This window comes from Schistocerca americana, chromosome 5, assembly GCF_021461395.2.
Source record: "Schistocerca americana isolate TAMUIC-IGC-003095 chromosome 5, iqSchAmer2.1, whole genome shotgun sequence".
Taxonomy (NCBI): Eukaryota; Metazoa; Arthropoda; class Insecta; order Orthoptera; family Acrididae; genus Schistocerca; species Schistocerca americana.
In genome coordinates this window covers 563262016-563280989 of record NC_060123.1, presented here as the reverse complement: position 1 = coordinate 563280989, position 18974 = coordinate 563262016, and the positions used below count along the sequence as shown (strand labels likewise).

The 18974-nt window shown below is 39.1% G+C and overlaps 1 protein-coding gene across 1 annotated transcript in view; it reads right to left on the bottom strand.

Moving 5' to 3' along the window:
* The window catches only part of LOC124615830 (CWF19-like protein 1), a 149856-nt gene that overhangs the window by 34725 nt on the left and 96157 nt on the right, over positions 1 to 18974 (bottom strand). The window contains exons 7-9 of the mRNA XM_047143979.1: positions 2968 to 3088; positions 2810 to 2877; positions 2607 to 2722 (exon numbers count right to left, since the gene is read on the bottom strand). Of these exons, the coding sequence (XP_046999935.1) occupies positions 2607 to 2722; positions 2810 to 2877; positions 2968 to 3088 (305 nt within the window). The remainder of the gene's footprint in view (positions 1 to 2606; positions 2723 to 2809; positions 2878 to 2967; positions 3089 to 18974) is intronic.

Genomic DNA, 18974 nt, shown 5'->3' with positions numbered 1-18974 from the left:
TCGCTTTGCCGATTAATACATGAACAATAATAGTAAAAACAACAAAAATAATAATTATATTACATAATTATTAGAAAGTATGACATTTAAACAAATTTTTCTATTAACTATCCCACATCTTTTATATCTGGTAAGAACTGATTTTTTTCCTTCTTGTGTTTATACCACAGAATGTAAATTTCTTTATTACTGGGAACAAGTTCATGCCACATAAAGCCCATTAGATTAATTTAGAAGAAATAAGTATACTGTATTTTACAGACTATAAGACGCTATGGACTCGAAGATGCACCGTATTTCTACGATTTTTTAAAAATAATTTTACTATTTTTATTATTAGATGGGGAATCCAGATTATAAAAGACTTCTTTGTTTATAAAATCAAACTGATCTTTAAAATCCCTGAAAAAATGTAATCTGAACTACTTTCTTCTTCTTCTTCTTCCTCCTCCTCCTCCTCCTCCTCCTCTTCATCATCATCGTTGTTCTCTTCATCTATAACATGGTCTTCACTGTCATTGAGAATGTTACTTATGCCACACTTTCTGAACGATTTAACAAAAATGCTTTTTCTCATTCTAGACCACGACTGTTTTATCCACTGACACACTTGTTTGGTTCTAGGTTATTTTAAAGCTCCCTTGGGTATGAATTCATGCTGGGTTTCATCCATCACCCATATGTTCCATTCCACTCTCATATACACTTTAAACGGCTTATTTATCAAGACATCAAGAGGCTGTAATTGTGAAGTCAGTTCTCCTGGAATAACAGCAAGCTCTGTATTTCCCTGTCTCACAGAATTTTTCAAATGACTACTAAACTGATCAAGCACAAGAAGAGAACTCTTCTTCAATAAAGCACCTTTCCTACTCTTCCACACTCTGTTAATCCACAATTTCATACCAGCCTCGTCCATCCAACCCTTGTCACGTACTTGACCAACAATCCCTGGCAATATTTCAGAAAGTTTTGGCATTGTTTTGCTCTTGAAAATTGTTGTGTCATCTAATGTGGGAGTCAGCACAGACACAAACAAGGAAGAAGAAAAATTGCTACGCCCACTGGCATGAATCCAAATAGATCTGTACATAACACTTGAAGATAAATTGGACACTTTTTTTTCTAAAAATAAAAGAAACTTAACTTTCTGTGCCTCCTACATGCAAGTACTTTACTCACTATTTCTACTCAGAGAACACTGGCTAAGCAAAGTCTTCCTACTCAGTACTGATGCTCTCAAAGTCTGAAACCAAATTGGGGCCAACCAGCAATGGGTGGCTGGTTAAATCAGTGTTGACAGAGGGTGCTGAACTCTGTCTTCCTGGAGTTGTGGTACTACCCACTCTTTCCTCTGGCACACATCTCAATGCCTTCTTGATGCTGTTTCGCATAGCTGCACTGTTCGGTGTGCAGTTGATGCTTTAGGACTGCACAAAAATGATCATTGGATTACATTTAGTACTGTCAGCACAACATGAACTGACAACAATGCAGTGCATTTTTTCATGTCCACTTGTGTTTATAGTTGACTTTTAGCACCTTTCATGGCAACAATTCTGTTACTCGGCACATCAAATGTCAGAGAAGTATCGCCCATATTCGCTATTTGGCTTAGTTCCATAACAGTTTTCTTTTGATGCTGAATAATAAAGCAATACAGAAAAAAAAATTCTCTCTTCATAATCTTGTGGCATTTTCTGAGATATTTTGGTTTTGGTTCACATGCTAAGGCCAAGACGCTTCATAAAGGTGTGTTAAGTTCCAACTGTAGCACTAGCTTACAAGCATGAATTTGAATCATTTTTGTATTAATTTCCGCACCATTTTGACAGTGTCCGTGAATCCATTTCAGTAGGTCACCACCTAGTTATGGCCATCTTGCATTCAGTCCTCTATTTGCACATTTAGTCTTCCTCATTTTTTTCAGTTCTTCTTTACTAGCCCACCAATTGTGAATGATTTTTTTTTCTGTTGGTGGAGGGCCAAAATGCTGCTCAGCTGCTGTTTACGTGCTCTTCCGCATATGCTATTACTTTCAATTTATAGCCTGCATTTGAATACCTTTAATTTTTTTCCATTGCAAAACTAGCTATTAACAAAAATATTGCATTGTTACCAATAACACAAATCACTTTCAATTCAAGTTCACTGACACTGTACTCTACAATAACGCACCATAGGCTACATAGTGTTCTGGTTTTGTGATGGCAGGTTGGGGGGGAAACAGTGTTACAGAGCTTGTGAATCCTCACAACTCATGTTTTTCTCATCAGTGCACTGCTGTTGCCAGTTGAATCCAACATTGGCAGAGAGAGAGAGAGAGAGAGAGAGAGAGAGAGAGAGAGAGAGAGAGAGAGAGAGAGAGAGCATTGAATATATGGCCGTTTTTAAGAATGGTGGGAGTTTTAAATCAAACATTGGAAATTTTTACATTATTTCAAGTATAACGCACAAATGAATTCTGGAAACAATTTTTGCAATAAAAAAAAGTGTGTCTTATAGGCCATAAAATACGGTATTACTAATTCAGTGAGATACGTTACACATTTATTAGAAAATTAACATTGTTCACAACAAGAGGAATGTGATGATGAAAAGGATACTTCTTAATTTCCTTTGCCACAGATTCCGGCAAGCTTGCAAGAGACTGATGATGGCCAATTGGAAGAATCAACAGGTGATCAGCAACAAGACCTCCTTTGGCCAATGCCAGATAAGCCTGAAAAGAATTAACATCAACACACTGCACTAAACTCTATTAAAACTAACTGTGTACAAACAATAACTATGGTTAGGGCTTGATTACCTCTGTGCCAATACTAATCACAAGATGTTTCTCAACTTCTGGACTGGCTAAGCAAAACCAGCAAGTACCTGTAATAACATGAGTGTGTAATCATAGAATTTATTTGTCATAGTTTCACAAACTACTGCCCTAAACTACCACCACAATTAACAACATACCTTGATCAAAGACAGGAGGTTGTTTTCGTTCTGGTCCCCCATCACTACCTCTTGACTTTCTCTTGCGGCTGCCATGATCTTCTGGCGCATCCATGTCGAAAAAGTACTGGTTTGACTTCTCCTGTGAGACAAAATCCAAATATTAAATTATGAAAAATAATTATGTCATGTATAAATGCAGCTCCCTTTCTTTCCTGCTCAGTATTTCAGATATGTACAAACATATAGACAATTTGCTTTCCACAGGGGCATACCCTTAGCAAGATTCCAATGCAACTCTACTGAATCTTTGAATTCTGATTAGTGATAACTGCAGTAATGGCATGTAATACCACTTTGTTGCTACTACCACTTCAAGAAGCACTGGGACTGCCAGTTTGAAAGTAGGAACTTCACTGGACATGAAAATTGCAGAAAAGACAAAACTCCTCCTCTAATTAAAATTAAGAAGCAATTTTCTATCACCATGGCAGACAATACTTGGTGTGACACTGTTGCAACTCTGGATTTTAAATGACAGATAGTAACTTAAATCAGACTATAAACTGACACAGTTTGTATTACTGCAGAATGCCAGACTATTCAGCAATTAGTCTGTAAAAGTCATCAATACAACTGGGTCGGGTCTGTTAGTAGGTTAATTAGTTACTCGCCTACTGTTAACACACCATGAGTATCACTATGTTGAAAGTGGTGTCAATAAGTTTCAGATTCAAAATCTCTCCAGACATTCCATGTCTACCAACTCACATCATCAGTGAATGATATTCTGTTTTTAGAACAACACACATATTCTTATATATTATAATACTTATTGATGAATTCTTCTGTGAAGCTGGAGAAGTTGCCACAAAATTATAGTAACTTGGCCCTTCTGTGCGTGGGTGGTCAAAGATTTTTGTACTTAACTTAATTTTTCCTTTATGTGTCACTTCTTTCTACTCCATGCTAAAGCTGAGTAGTAAATACTACAATTCACCTACATTATATTTAAACATAAACAATTAGAACTACATTTTATTAATGTCTATTGTTTGAAGGAACACTTCATACTATTCATTACATATAATGTAAATAGATAGATAAAAAATATACTCACCAAGCAGCATCAGAAGAACACACACACACACACAGGAAAAGGTTAAACTTATGCAAGCTTTTGGAGCCAGTGGCTCCTTTTTCCAGGAGAAGAAGTCAAGGAGAAGGAAGAGGGGATAAGGAAGAGGACTGGAGAGGCTTAGAAAAAGTGGTACAGTTCAGAAAAGTCACCCAGAACCCCAAGTCGGGGGAGACTTACCAGACAGATGAGAAGGAAAGACTGATTGTTGGGGAGTCCATCAGATGAGATTTGAAAACTATAGAGCTTAAACGAAGACAATGGTAATATGCAGGCCAGAGATTACTACAAAATATTGTGCATGAGTTAATAAGAGTGAACAGCTAAGTGCATTGTATTTAACAGAATTGGGAGGGCGATGGCAAAAAATAGGCAGGTCAGAAAATTTATAAAATAAGAGTGAAGAAATGAGTAGCTACTGTGAAGAAATGCTGAGATGTGAGGAATTAACATAAATTAAGGCCAGGTATGTGGCAAAAACCACGGACACACTGTAGCACTAGTTCCCACATGTGGAGTTCTGAGAAACTGGTGTCTGGGGGAAGAATCCAGATATTGCATGTGGTAAAATAGGCACCAAGGTCACGACTGTTATGTTGCAGAGTATTCTCTGCAACAGGATATTGTCTGTTTTCGATCTACACCCTCTGAATATGACTATTCACCTGACTGATAACTGTGTGGTAGTCATGCCGATGTAAAAGGCCGAACAGTGTTTGCATAACAGCTGGTATATGATATGTGTTGTTTCACAGGTGGCTCTCCCTTTGATAGTACATGTTTTGCCACTTGCAGGGCTGGTAGGAGGGTGCATAGGCCAAGTCTTGCAGTGGGGTTAGTCACATGGGTAGAAGCCATGGTGTGGGGAGATGGGTGCAGAAGGAGCATAGGGTCTGACAAGAATATTGCAGAGATTGGGTGGGTGATGAAAAGCTATTCTAGGTATGGTGGGCAAAACCTCAGATAGAATGGATCTCGTTTCAGGGCATGATTTTAGTAAGTCGGACTTTTACATCGGCATGACTTCCATCTAGCTACAGTCTGGATGAATGGGCATAGGCAGAGGGTGTGTCTTCACCATCCCGCCCTCCCAAGTCTGTTACATGCAATGCACATACCTTCTCACTCTTATTAACTCATGTACAATGTTTTAGCAGTAATCTCTGTCTTGCCTATTACCCTGTCTTCCACCTTTAAATTCTTCAGTTTTCAAATCTCATCCGGCGTAGTCCCTGACAATCAGTCTTTCCTTCTCATCCCATCCGTTAAGTCTCCCCTGACGTGCAGTTCAGGGTGACTTCCAAACCATACACCTTTTCCTAAACCTCTACAGTCCTTTTCCTTCACCCCTCTTCCTTCCCCTTCAACTCTTCTGTCGGAAGAAGGAGCCACTGGCTCTGAAAGCTTGCATAATTTAAACCTTTTTCTGTGTGTGGTGTTCTGCTGATGCCACTTGGTGAGTAAATTTTTTGTCTCTTGTAACACCCCAAGGACAGAAAACCCCAATTAACAAACTTTGTGGAAACTTAAAGTAGGGAATTGAGTCATCTTGACAGTGATGGCAACTATTGACGATAAAATCTACACTGTTAATATTTTGATTAACACCTATATCATTCAAATACTGAAAATAGCATACAAAAAGGGAAGATAAAAGGAAAGGATTATCATAGATTCTTTATCAAACACATAGAATAAATTCAAAATCATATGAACGAACGTTAAATCCAAGGAAGTAATTCACTCGAGATAAATTTACCATGGAAGAGAGTTGTAGCCGCATCGAAAAGGAAATTCAATGCGACTACAATGCAACTCGGATATGGAAATGTTTAGTTAGTTAGTTGCTCTCGAGTCACTCTAGAGTACTTTTGCAATAGTTGTCTGGACGAGCCAAACGCCATTAGATTGTTTCAGTTTTGGAAGTTTGATAATTCGTGAGGTAGAGACTAAAGTATTGCTCAGTCATTCGACTGATGAAACTTAATCTTTACTGTTCTCAATGCGACGGTATAGTAAGACGAAAACTGAGTGATATTGGTTTATCGGACTCAGCCTTCGTACTGATGAACAGTTACAAACCTTGAGAGCAATGGATCAACACAGAAAAACAATTCATAGTCGTGAATAGGACACAATAAAATGAAGAAACGAAGAAAGACTTGTACGCCTATTAGTCAAAACTTGTCATCAGCGTCACAATTACTGAACTGAATAGAAGTTAATCTTGAATGATATATCGGTGTGTGTGTGTTGTAGGGACAAACAATTAAGTACAGAAAGAACAATAAAATCTGAGTCAAAAGACAAATCTTACGTGTCGCCTAACTCATTATATGGACAATACAACGTATATTAATGCAAGTTGATTGACTCTTTAAACACTTTAATTGAGTAAGTGAGTATATGACTAATGGACAGTTAAAAGTGATTAGTTTAAACAAGTATCACGGTGTATTAAAAATCCATTTACTCCAACATAAGTTGTCTCTGGAGTTACATCGGTCCATTGTTAATAACTTGACATAGCAACAGAATAGTAGACAGCAAAATTTCATCCTCGCTAAGTATGATGTGAAAAACGACCATAATGATGAAATCAAGAATCAAGATTTTATTTCATCGCGGAACTGACCGAGCATAAAAATAAAAATAAACGATTGCAGTTTACCAGTTCGCACAAGCTGAGAAGATTGTTGTGGGCAGATAACAGAATATTTCTAAACCACATGAGGAGTTGTGTTCTTACGAGAGTTACGGGTGCTGTTCCACGTCATACCGACGGAGACGAACATCGTTACGAGTCGGGTCTCCTCCCGGCGAGTGAAGAAGGAGGGAAGGGATGTCACACTCTCCAATTACATTCTATTGTCAGAAATTGACTATCTTCATTGTTACATTCATTACATATGGAACTTTTTTGTAAATGATGGTCACCATGTGACCATCATTGGTTGCAATGCAATCTTTGGCATCACTCACACACTTGCCCTAACTTTATGGAAAAAAAAACAAAAAAAAAAAACACCACTTGTTATGGCCTCCACTTTGATAAGAATGTTGTATTTCACCTGCTAGATAGTTACTGGCAGCAGACACACACACATTCTCTCCCACACGCCGCCCTCCATTTTCCAGAAATAGATCACATGCTGATAAATAAGGCAATAATAGCAACAATATGATGAATTATCTCTCTTCTGATAGAGATCTGCATTTCCTATCCATCACCTTCAAAGAAGCCTTTGACAGCATAAACCAGCAAGAACTATACAGAGTACTGGAAGAAGTTGGTATAATGCTAAACTAATAAGACTAACCAGAATGACAATGACAGAGACAAGAGCAAAAGTAAAGGTCCTTAGCAGAACACGTGAAAGCTTTGATTTTAATAAAGGCATGAAGCAAGGTGATAGTCTATCCACTGTCCTATTCAATATAGCCCTGAATATTTTAGTAAATAAAATCAACAAAAGAGGGAACATATTTATGAAAACTAGCCAGATATGTGCATACACTGATGACATTGCTATGGTTCAAATGGCTGTGAGCACTATGGGACTTAACTTCTGAGGTCATCAGTTCCCTAGAACTTACAACTACTTAAACCTAACTAACCTAAGGACATCACACACAGCCATGCCCGAGGCAGGATTCGAACCTGCGACCGTAGCGGTCGCGCGGTTACAGACTGTAGCGCCTAGAACCGCTCGGCCACCCCGGCCAGCTGACACTGCTATAGTAGGAAGAAATATCAGTACAATCCAAGAAACATACCAGGAAATAGACACAGAAGCCTTAAAAATTGGCCTCACAGTAAATGAAAACAAAACAAAATACATGGTAATGTCACAATCTGACACCAGAAGAAGCCATAAAGACTTAAAACATCAATGGGAAATTCTTCAAAGGAGTGTCCTCTTTTACCTACTTGGGAGCCCTAATAATAAATGATAACAGTATTGGTAAAGCTATAAGGGAAAGAATACAAGTAGGAAACATGGCTTACTTTGCAAATATGCAGCTTTTCAAAAATAGCTTTGTTACAAGAAAAACAAAACTGCTAATATATAACTCACTAGTCCACTCAATAATCACATATGGATCAGAGGTATGGACATTGACAGAACATGACAAAAATGCACTAAGAAGATTTGAGCAGAAAATACTATGCAAAATCTATGATCAAATAAGGGAGGAAGAAGGTTGGAGAATACACTACAATGCCGAATTACAAGTGTTATTCCAAGGTAGGATCATAATAAAATTTGTAAAATCATGGCAAACATGATGGCTATAACACATGGAGAGAATGGCAAAGGATAGAATTCCAAACAAAATGATGAAAGGTGTGATCCATTCAGCTAGGTGAAAAGGGAGACCTAGAGACGATGTAATACTGGATCTAACCGGTATGGGAGTCCAGGGGTGGAAAAGAGCAGCAAACAAGTGAGAAATGTGAAGGAAAATCTTTGAAGAAGCTAAGGCTCACCAAGGGCTGTAGTGATACTGAAGAAGAAGAACAACATTATGTTATCAAAAATTGACTTTTTTTGTTGTTACATTCATTACATATATAACATTTTTGTAAATGATGCTCGTCTTGTGTCCATCATTGGTTGCAAAGCAATCTTTGGCATGATTGCGGGCACTTGATCTCTCACACACACACACACACACACACACACACACACACACACGCACGCACGCACACTAACTTTTTGAAGAAAACACTTGTTATGGCCTCCAGTTTGATACGAATGTTGTGTTTCACCTACTGGATAGTTATTGGCAACAGGCACACACTTTGGATACCAACATTCCCCTCTTCCCCCTTCACCTTTTCCAGAAATAGATCACATGCTGATAAATAAAGCAAAAATAGCAACAATACGATGAATGATCTCCTGTGACTGTGACAGCATTGCTTGCATCATCCTCAAAAGCTACAAAGAATATGGCCCACAGAAATTGAAAATGTGCCTTTCAGACTTCACGAAACAGTTCAGAAAATTGACTTGTTTGTTTATTATCTCCAGAAGCTGTGGGCAGAAATTTCAACATGCCTCCAGATCTCTGTTAGTAACTGTTGCAAAAGTTGCATCTTTTGGGGAAAGAACTTACTATCCAGATGCAACACCTATCATACACCTCTGTCTAACACGTACATGACTTGTTGCTCTGCACATAGCCATATGGTGCACAACAATAACACAATAGAGTGCTATCAAATAGACACTCTTCAAGCCTTGGTGTAACACTGAGTTTTGACCTGCTGTTACCTACATGGCACTCAGAGTCTGAAACCAATTTCTGCTTTCACCACTAAACCTTCAGAGTCAGACCCATCCACTGCTAGTTCCATCAACTGTCACACAGACCATTGATACAAGGACAACTTTTTTGTTTTTAAATGTTTATTACATGTTTCATTTTGTGCTGCGCATATTAACTGTTGTAGAGATTATGCCCTGTGATCACAATGCAAAGCGTACAAGCCAGGTACCTCGTGCAGCAACAAACATTCTGTCGTAGGAGGTCTGTTTCCTGCTACCTCATATGTTGGGCACTTGACTTGTTTCTGTGAATACAACACTTGCGAAAGCTGAAGAACTAATCAAGTTTGACTTTGCTACTTACTACTACAGTGTTACCTGGGATGCAGAACAAGTAGCTGATCAGGTGACTTATCGCTCAGCAGATTCTATTGTTCTAAACTACCTGACCAACATCATATCCCCTTCTATGCCACAACTTGTTCATTTTGTTGCTAAAGCAAATGATACCTACTTACAATGCAGTTACTGTATCTGAAAAACATTTCCACTGCATCATCATTCACTCAAAAGTTATCTATAATGATGCGGTATCTGAAAATAAACTACACTAAATTCAATCAGATCTTGATAAGATTTCAAAAGTGGCACAAAGACTAGCAACTTGCTTTAAATATTCAAAAACGTAAAATTGTGCATTTCACAAAATGAAAAGAAAATTATTCCATCACTAAAATATCAATGAGTCATAATTGGAATTGGTCAATTTGTACAATTACCGAAGTGTAACGATGTGTAGGGGTATGAAATGAAACAATCACATAAGTAAAGCAAGTGACAGATTTGGTTCTAGTGAAGAAGGAACATTTGGGTACCACCACTTATGTGTCAGTTGTGCAGTGAGCTGGGTTTACTGCTGCACCCACACACTATTTCCGTATGTAGTCTAGGAGGACGAGAATTCATAAAGTACACATTTGCTGTAAACACATTTATTCTACATGATAAAGCACATGAAAACTTGTCAAAATAAATTCTGATTACATTGTCTAGTAGCTGGTGATAACAGTAATGGTGTCACACCGTATCTTCGCTCGAACATTGTTCTGCAGGGTATACACTCCTCAGAGATGTGTGCTTTGGCCAATTGCGTGACCGTAGGAGAACCTCTTCATGATTGCAGGGTGCTGTGTATTTCACGGAAGCGATGAAGCAAAAGTGCAAACAAATATAGAGCACCAAACAAACGTCTGTAGGTGTTGTTAAGCTCGACCCATGTGGTCCGCAGATAGCAACTGAAAAATGTGTGTGTATTGTATGGTGACCCAGCTCGCACTGCTGTTGCATTTTGCCTGTGCAACTCTAGGAATACAATGTACTACAACCTCCTACTTACTGCTCATTTAGGGATCACAAAGAGAAGATTAGACTAATTCCAGCACACAAAGGGTCATTTAAGCACTCATTCTTATGCACTCCATAAGTGAATGGAATGGGGAGAAACTCCAAGAACTCGAAGTACCCTTTGCCATGCCCTTCACAGTCATTTGCAGAGTATATGTGCAGACAAACATGTAGATCCTGACTAGCATGTAAGCTGTTCTGTGAAGTGAGTAAACAATTACTGCTGCTAAAGCAGACAGATACTGCTTTTAAGTGCACAACTAAACATCAGCTTCTAGTAAACCATGACCAATAATTTTGTGAACAGTTCTATCAAAAATATACACTAACAAAATGCTCGGATTTTCTCCTAAATCATTTCTATACATAAGGATTGGCAAAGGCCCTATAACACTACCTTGGGGAATGCCAGAAATCACTTCTCTTTTACTTGATGACTTTCTATCAATTACTACGAACTGTGACATCTCTAACAGGAAATCACTAATCCAGTCACATAACTGAGACAATAGTCCATAAGAACACAATTTCACTACAAGTCGCTTGTGTGGTACACTGTCAAAAGCCTTCTGTAACCCTAGTTACATAGAATCCATTTGAAAGCACTTGCCAATAACACTCACCATTTTGGGTGTGTAAAGAGCTAGCTGTGTTTCACAATGTTGACTATGTGTCAATTGATTGTTCTCATCTACGTAATTCATAATGTTTGAACACAATATATGCTCCAAAACCCTGATGCATATCGACGTTAATGAGATGGGCCTGTAATTTAGTGGATTACTCCTACTACCTTTCTTGAATATTGGCGTGACTTGAGCAACTTTCCCGTTTTTGGGTGCGGATCTTTCATCAAGCGGGCAGTTGAACACGATTGCATGATTGTTAAATATGGAACAATTGCATCAGCATACTCTGAAAGGTCTATAGTCCGGAAAGGAAGACTTGATTTTAATAAGTGATTTAAGTTGCTTCACTACCCTGGGGATATCTACTTCTAAGTTACTCATGTTAGCAGCTGTTCTTGACTCGAATTCTGGAATATTTACTCTATCTTCTTAGGTGAAGGAATTTCAGTAGGCTGTGTTAAATAATTCTGCTTTGGGAGCACTTTCATTGATAATATTTCCATTTCTATTGCAAAGAGAAGGCACTGATTGTGCCTTGCTGCTAGCAAACTTTATATATGACCAGAATCTCTTTGGATTTTGTGTCAACTTTTGAGACAAAGTTTCGTTGTGGAAACTATTAAAGCATTTCACATTTAAATCCATGTTATATCTCGATCTTAGATTGCCAATCTTCGGGATTTTGGGTTTATTTAATTTTGGCATGCTTTTTTCGTTGTTTCTGCAACATTGTTGTGACCTGTTTTGTGTACCATGTGGGATCAGCTCAGTCTTTAGTTAATTATTTCGGATAAATATCTCAACTGCTCTCGATATTATTTCTTTGAATTTAAGACACACCTGGTCTACACTTTCATTGTTAATTTGGAAGGAGCGGAGATTGCCTCTCAGGAAGCGAATTTTTATCTGCTTTTCTAAATAGGTATATTTTTCGCTTATTTTTGGAGGATTTGGGGTGACAATATTCAATCTTGCTATGACAACCCTGTGTTTAATAATCCCAGCATTCACTTTGAAGCTCATTATTATAAGGGTGGTTTGAAAAGTTCTCGAAATGGAATAGGAAAAAAGTACATACATCACTGAAACTATTTTTATTTTTCAATGTAGTCTCCTTGTAGATTAATGCACCTGGTCCAATGATGTTCCCGCGCCTTGATCCCATATGAAAAATGAGTTTCCTCCAGGCCTGCAAAACAGTTGTCTACTCCGGCTATCAATTCTTCATTTGAAGTGAATCTTCATCAACCAAGAAAAATTTTAGTGTTGGGAAGAGATGGAAGTCTGACGAAGACATATCAGGTGAATAAGGCGGGTGTGGCAACAATTCATACCTCAGTTCATGTAATTTTGCCATGGTGATGGCACCTGTGTGCGGGTGCGCATTGTCTTGATGAGAGATGACTTACTTCCTTGCTAAACCTGGCCTTTTTTCACGTATCTTTTGTTGCAATTTTTCCAGGAGGTTAGCATAGTATTCTCCAGTAATTTTTTGCCCAGTGGTGAGATAATCTACAAAAAGAATCCCCTTCATATCCTAGAACACTGATGCCATGACCTTTCCTGCCAAAGAAATTGTCTTTGCATTCTCTAGTGGAGGAGAATCAGCATGTTTCCACTGCTTTGAGTGTTGTTTTGTCTCTGGGGTATAGTAGTGCACCCAAGTTTCATCTATGATCACAAACTGATGCAAAACATCTTATTCATTTCTCCTAAAACAGGCCGAAAATTGTTTCTATATGTCCATTCTCATGCGTTTTTGATCCAGCATCAAGAGTCGTGGCACCCTTCTTGCAGATAATTCTTTCATTTCCAGTTCTTCGATTCAAATGTGATACACCCTTTCACATGACATCTGGCAAGCATGAGAAATTTCATGCACTTTCAATCAGCGATCCTCCATGACCATTTTGTGCACTTTTGCAATAATTTCTGGAGTAGTGACACATCTTGGCCGACCACTGCATGGATCATCATCTAAGCTCTCCCAACCAAATTTAAATTGATTTGTCCACTTGGTTCAAATGGCTCTAAGCACTATGGGACTTAATATGTGAGGTCATCAGTACCCTAGACTTAGAACTACTTAAACCTAACTAACCTAAGGACATCACACACATCCATGCCCAAGGCAGGATTCGAACCTGTGACTGTAGCAGCAGCGCAGTTCCGGATTGAAGCGCCTAGAACCACTTGGCCACAGCGGCCGGTGTGTCCACTTGGCAAAAGTTGAATATTAAAGTGCAGAGTCCCCCAGTTTATTCTGGAAATTGGCATGAATCTCCTTTACGAAGTACTTAATCACTGCTTGGATCTCGGTTTTTTCTATCTTCGCAAATCACTACACGGGAACAACAACAGAGCCATGTCATCGTCACAGCTCTCTTCCAAGAACACTGACGTGGCATGTGTTTATAGGCAAAAGTTCAATGAATATAACTTGAACAACTCATTGCGCTAGCACTGACCTCTCGTGGTGATTCTGAGAACTTTTCAAACCACCCTCGTAGCTCAGGATTATTTGTTGCAAGTTCAAGTATGTTTTCACGACCATTTACCATTTGCATGGGTTCATGAACCAAATGCTCGAAATAATTTTCAGAGAATCCACCCAGGACAATTTCAGATGATGTTTTTTTGCATACCTCCATATTTAAACATGTATTTTCACCAACATATCGAGGATAAATTAAAGTTACCACCAACTATAATTGTATGAGTTGAGTATGTGTTTGAAATGAAACTCAAATTTTCTTTGAACCTTTCAGCAACTGTATCATCTGAGTTGGGAGGTCAGTAAAAGGATTAAATTATTATTTTATTTCAGTTGCCAAGAATGACCTCTGCGCATACTATCTCACAGGAACTGTCTACATCAGTTTCTCTACAAGATAAACCACTTCTAATAGCAACAAAGGTGCCACCACCCACTGTGTTTAGCCTATCCTTTCAGAATATGATTAAGTGCTTCGCAAAAATTTCGGTTGAACTTATCTCCAGCTTTAGCCAGCTTTCAGGCCTATAATGATTTCATCAGTGCTTTCTATTAGTGCTTGGAGCTCCAGTACTTTCCCAACACAGCTACAACAATTTACAAATGTTATACTGATGGTTCCAGTATCTATGTTCTTCCTGTTTTCACCCTGCTCCCTTTGAGACCGAGGGCTTTTTTGCGTTCCCAGAGGCCATCTAACCTAAAAAAATGGCCAATCACTGCCACACGGCCCCTGCTATCTGTGTAGCCACCTCCTGAATGTAGTGGTCTCCTGACCTATTCAGTAGAACCTGGACCCCAACCACCCTATGGTGCAAGTCGAGGAATCTGCAGCCTACACAATCTGTGCCTCTGTTTCAGAACCTCCACTCAGCTCTGTACCAGAAGTCCAAAATCGATCCTGTCAACCATGCTGCAAATGGTGAGCTCTGCTTTCATCTCGCAAGCCAGACTGGCAGCCTTTACAACTTCTGTTACCTGCTCGAAACTAGAGAGAATCTCTTCCAATGCAAAGCAACACACATCATTGGTAGTGACGTAAGCCGCCACTCACGGTTGGCTGCACCATGAGCTCCCAGGCATCCAGAAGAAACCGTTCCATGTCTGGAATGATTCTACTCAGTATGCACACTGAGTGCACATTGGCTTTCTTCCATTCCTTGGCAATGATGTCCCTAAGGGATCCCGTAACGCACCTAACACTGGAGCTCCCAACTACCAATAATCCAATCCTCTGTGACTGCCCAGATCTTGCAGGCAGAGACATTTCCTCTGCAACAGGACAAGCCACTAAATCTGGTTGACTGGCAGTGTCAGTTACAGACAACACCTGTAACCTATTTGTCAGACTACCCAGGAAGGCCTTAGGTGTGGCCCCTCGAAAGTCTTTCTCTGCCTGCCATGCCCTAAGGTGACATCCCACTCGACCACAGGTGAGGGCTCAACCTCAGAGTAGTAACTGGGCTGGCCACCGGTGCAGACAGAAGAGCAGATTCAGACATGCTGGATGTCTGTGGGAACCCCACAAACGATCCACAACAGTGATGCACATCCACTGCAGCTTCAAGTTGTGTAACCAAATCCATCACAGCTTGGAGCTGAGAGAGAAGTGACACCAACTCGGCTCACATCCACACACAGCAATCGCAGTCCCCATCCGTTATAAAGATTGTGGAAAACTACACAACACAGACAAACAAGGCCTATCGACACGCGCTAGAGAACTCTACTGTAGACAACGGAGGAAAATGCATGAACTTTGTGTAAAAATTAGATTAACATGCACAGATTCAAAAACTGAACTACCAAAGCACTCAGGTGAGATCAAATAATTCGTCCCTGATTAGGATCTTGTAAATACAACAAAATCAGTTTACTTTCCGATGCTACAAAAAATGCAAGAACTGTGTCTATTAAACATTAAATTAACATGCAAAAACTCAAGAAACTTAACTGCCAAAGCATACAGATGAAACTATACAATTTGCTCCTGGTTACGAACTCGTAAAATGTCACAAAATCGATTAGTTCCCTGTTGCTGCATCTATCTACGCTGGCTGCTGCTGCTGCCTGACTACTTTCCTTCCTAGTGAAGAACTGCCCCAAGAAATTATACAATGAAATGTTATTAAGTGTTCATCAGCCAAATGAGCAAATTATTTTACATTTTCCTCTCCAAAATCTACTTTTACCAGAGAGATGCTTCAATTCAGCCCTTGTAGATCAGTCTGGTGTGGCAGTTGAAGATACAAAAACGAAAGCCAAAGTTTTAAATTTCACATTAAAGAAATCGTTCACACTGGAGAATCATGCAAACATGCCATCATTTGACCATTTGGCAAACTGCCATATGGACGACATAGTAATGAGCGTCCTTGGAAGAGAGAGACAATAGAAAGATCTGAAAGCAAATAAATCAACAGGTCCGGATGGAATCCCAATTTGGTTTTAAAAAGAGTATTCTATGGCACTGGCGACTTAGCTAGTCTGCATTTATCACAAATCTCTCCCCCAACACAAAGTCCTGAGTGACTAGAAAAAAGCACAGGTGACTCGATTGTATAAGAAGGGTAAAAGAACGAACCCACAAAATTAAAGACCAATATCCCTCACTTTGGTTTGCTGCAGAATCCTTTAACTTTTTCTCAGTTTGAATATAATAAACTTTCTTGAGACTGAGAAGCTTATATCCATGAATCAGCATGGTTTTAGAAAGCATCGCTCATGCGAAACTTAACTTGCCCTTTTCTCATGATATACTGCAAAGTATGGATGAAAGGCAACAGGCAGATTCCACATTTTTAAATTTCCAGAAAGCATTTGACACAGTGCCCCACTGCAGGCTGTTAATGAAGGTACAAGCGTGAGGAAAAAGTTAACAGTTCTGCGAGTGGCTCGAAGACTTTTTAATAAATAGAACCCAGTATGTTGTCCTTAATGGCGAGTGTTCACCAGAGTCAAGGGTATCATCTTCTAGTGCCCGGGGAAGCATGATAGGACCACTGTTGTTCTCTGTATACATAAATGATTTGGCAGACATGGTAGGCAGCAATCTGCGGTTGTTTGCTGATGATGCTGTGTGGTATGGTAAGGTGTCGAAGTTGATTGACTGTAGGAAGATACAAGATGACTTAGACAAAATTTCTAGTTGGTGTGATGAATGACAGTTAGCTATAAATGTGGAAAAATGTAAGTTAACGTGGATGAGTAGAAAGAACAAACCTGTAACATTCGGATACAGTATTACTAGTGTCCTGATTGGCGCAGTCAAGTCATTTAAATATCTGGGCGTAACACTACAAAGTGTTAGGGAATGAACATGTGAGAGCTGTAGTAGGGAAGGAGAATGGTTGACTTCAGTTTATTTAGAGGGTTTTAGGAAAGAGTGGTTCACCTGTAAAGGAGACCGCATATAGGATGCTGGTGCAACCTATTCTTGAGTTCTGCTCGAGTGTTTGGGATCTATACCTGGGCAGACTGATGGAAGACATCAAAGAAATTCAGAGGCAGGCTGCTATAACTGTTACTGGTAGGTAAGAACAACATGTAATTGTTACAAAGATGCTTCGGGAACTCCAATGGGAATCCCTGGATGGAAGGCGATGTTGTTTTCAAGAAGCACTATTGAGAAAATTTAAAGAACCACCATTTGAAGCTGCCTGCACATGATTCTACTGCCGCTAACATACATTGTTCCTAAGGACCAAAAAAATAAGGTACAAGAAATTAGAGCTCATTTGGAGGCATACAGATAGTTGTTTTTCCCTTGCTCTATTTGTGAGTGCAACAGAAAAGGAAACAATTAGTAGTGGTACAGGGTACCCTCTGATATACACCACACCATGGCTTGGAGAGTATCTATGTAGATGGAGATGAAAATGTAGATGTAGTCATTTAAGAAGACCAACAATTTGAAACGTTGAGTTTTTATTGCTATACCCACTCAAACATTTTGTAAACACATATATTAAAATGGTACTTTAGGCATATCTTAATAAAGATCATCATAAAGTATAAGGAATTTCTTTAATTTATGAAGATACAATTGATAGCATGAATGGTAGCAGCAATAAAAATGTCTGACTTTATTTTAGATATTTACAATAAAAGATTCTGTCTTTGGCGGCTAAAATATGTAAATGATTACTGAGATGATGGATGAAGAGAATGAGGAATACAGAAATTAAAAGTTTTACATCATACCAACACTCAGCTGATCATGGGAAGATGTGAAGTAACCAAGCTTTGTCTCTATTACCTAAGATCAATAAATGTTAGTGTCAGCAATTTACATCATGATGGCCAGATACGAATCTGAAATCATCTACAGCCAAATACAAATCTAGAGCCCAAACAGTTCAATACAATAAAACTCTGAAAAAGAGTCAGAAGTCACAAATTAAGAGCAACTGATCCAGTTTGCTTTTCTGACTGAGACATGTTGCTTTTCTGACTGAGACATGAGGTACTATCATTGACAATAGTTAGAGCATCTTGGTAATTACCTGAATGATTGATAGTGCCATACATCTAATAAAATGAAATAATGGTAAAACGTTACTCAATTGAAAACCATGAAGGTGGCTTGACAATTTTTCAATAACAAAACTGCATCTAAACACTTCACTCTTCCTGAACAAAATTTCCAAGTATTTTCTTTTTGTAGTACTCTATTCACAAGAGATTTCATTAATGTTAGTTTTATCAAAACCTTTAGACTTTCTCCAGTATCAGCTACTATCATTAGAAACTCTTTATGTTTTCTACCATTCTACTTCTGCCGAATAATGAGACTGGATATCTTCTGTCTTCTGGGAATACGTCTTACAGTTCTTCTATTATAAAGTTTCCAACTATGTCACATTATAATAGGGAAATTATAAATCCTTGTCTTACACCATGCACGTACGCGCGCGTGCGCGCGCGCGCGCCCACACACACACACACATACACACACACACACACACACACACACACAATGCCGATGTTGCAGTTTGGCAGGTGTTCAGGGGTGGGTGTTGTGTCAGGTGGAGTCAGTAGAGGAAGAAAGAGGCTGGAAGCACGATGGAAGGGGTTGGGAGGGTTGA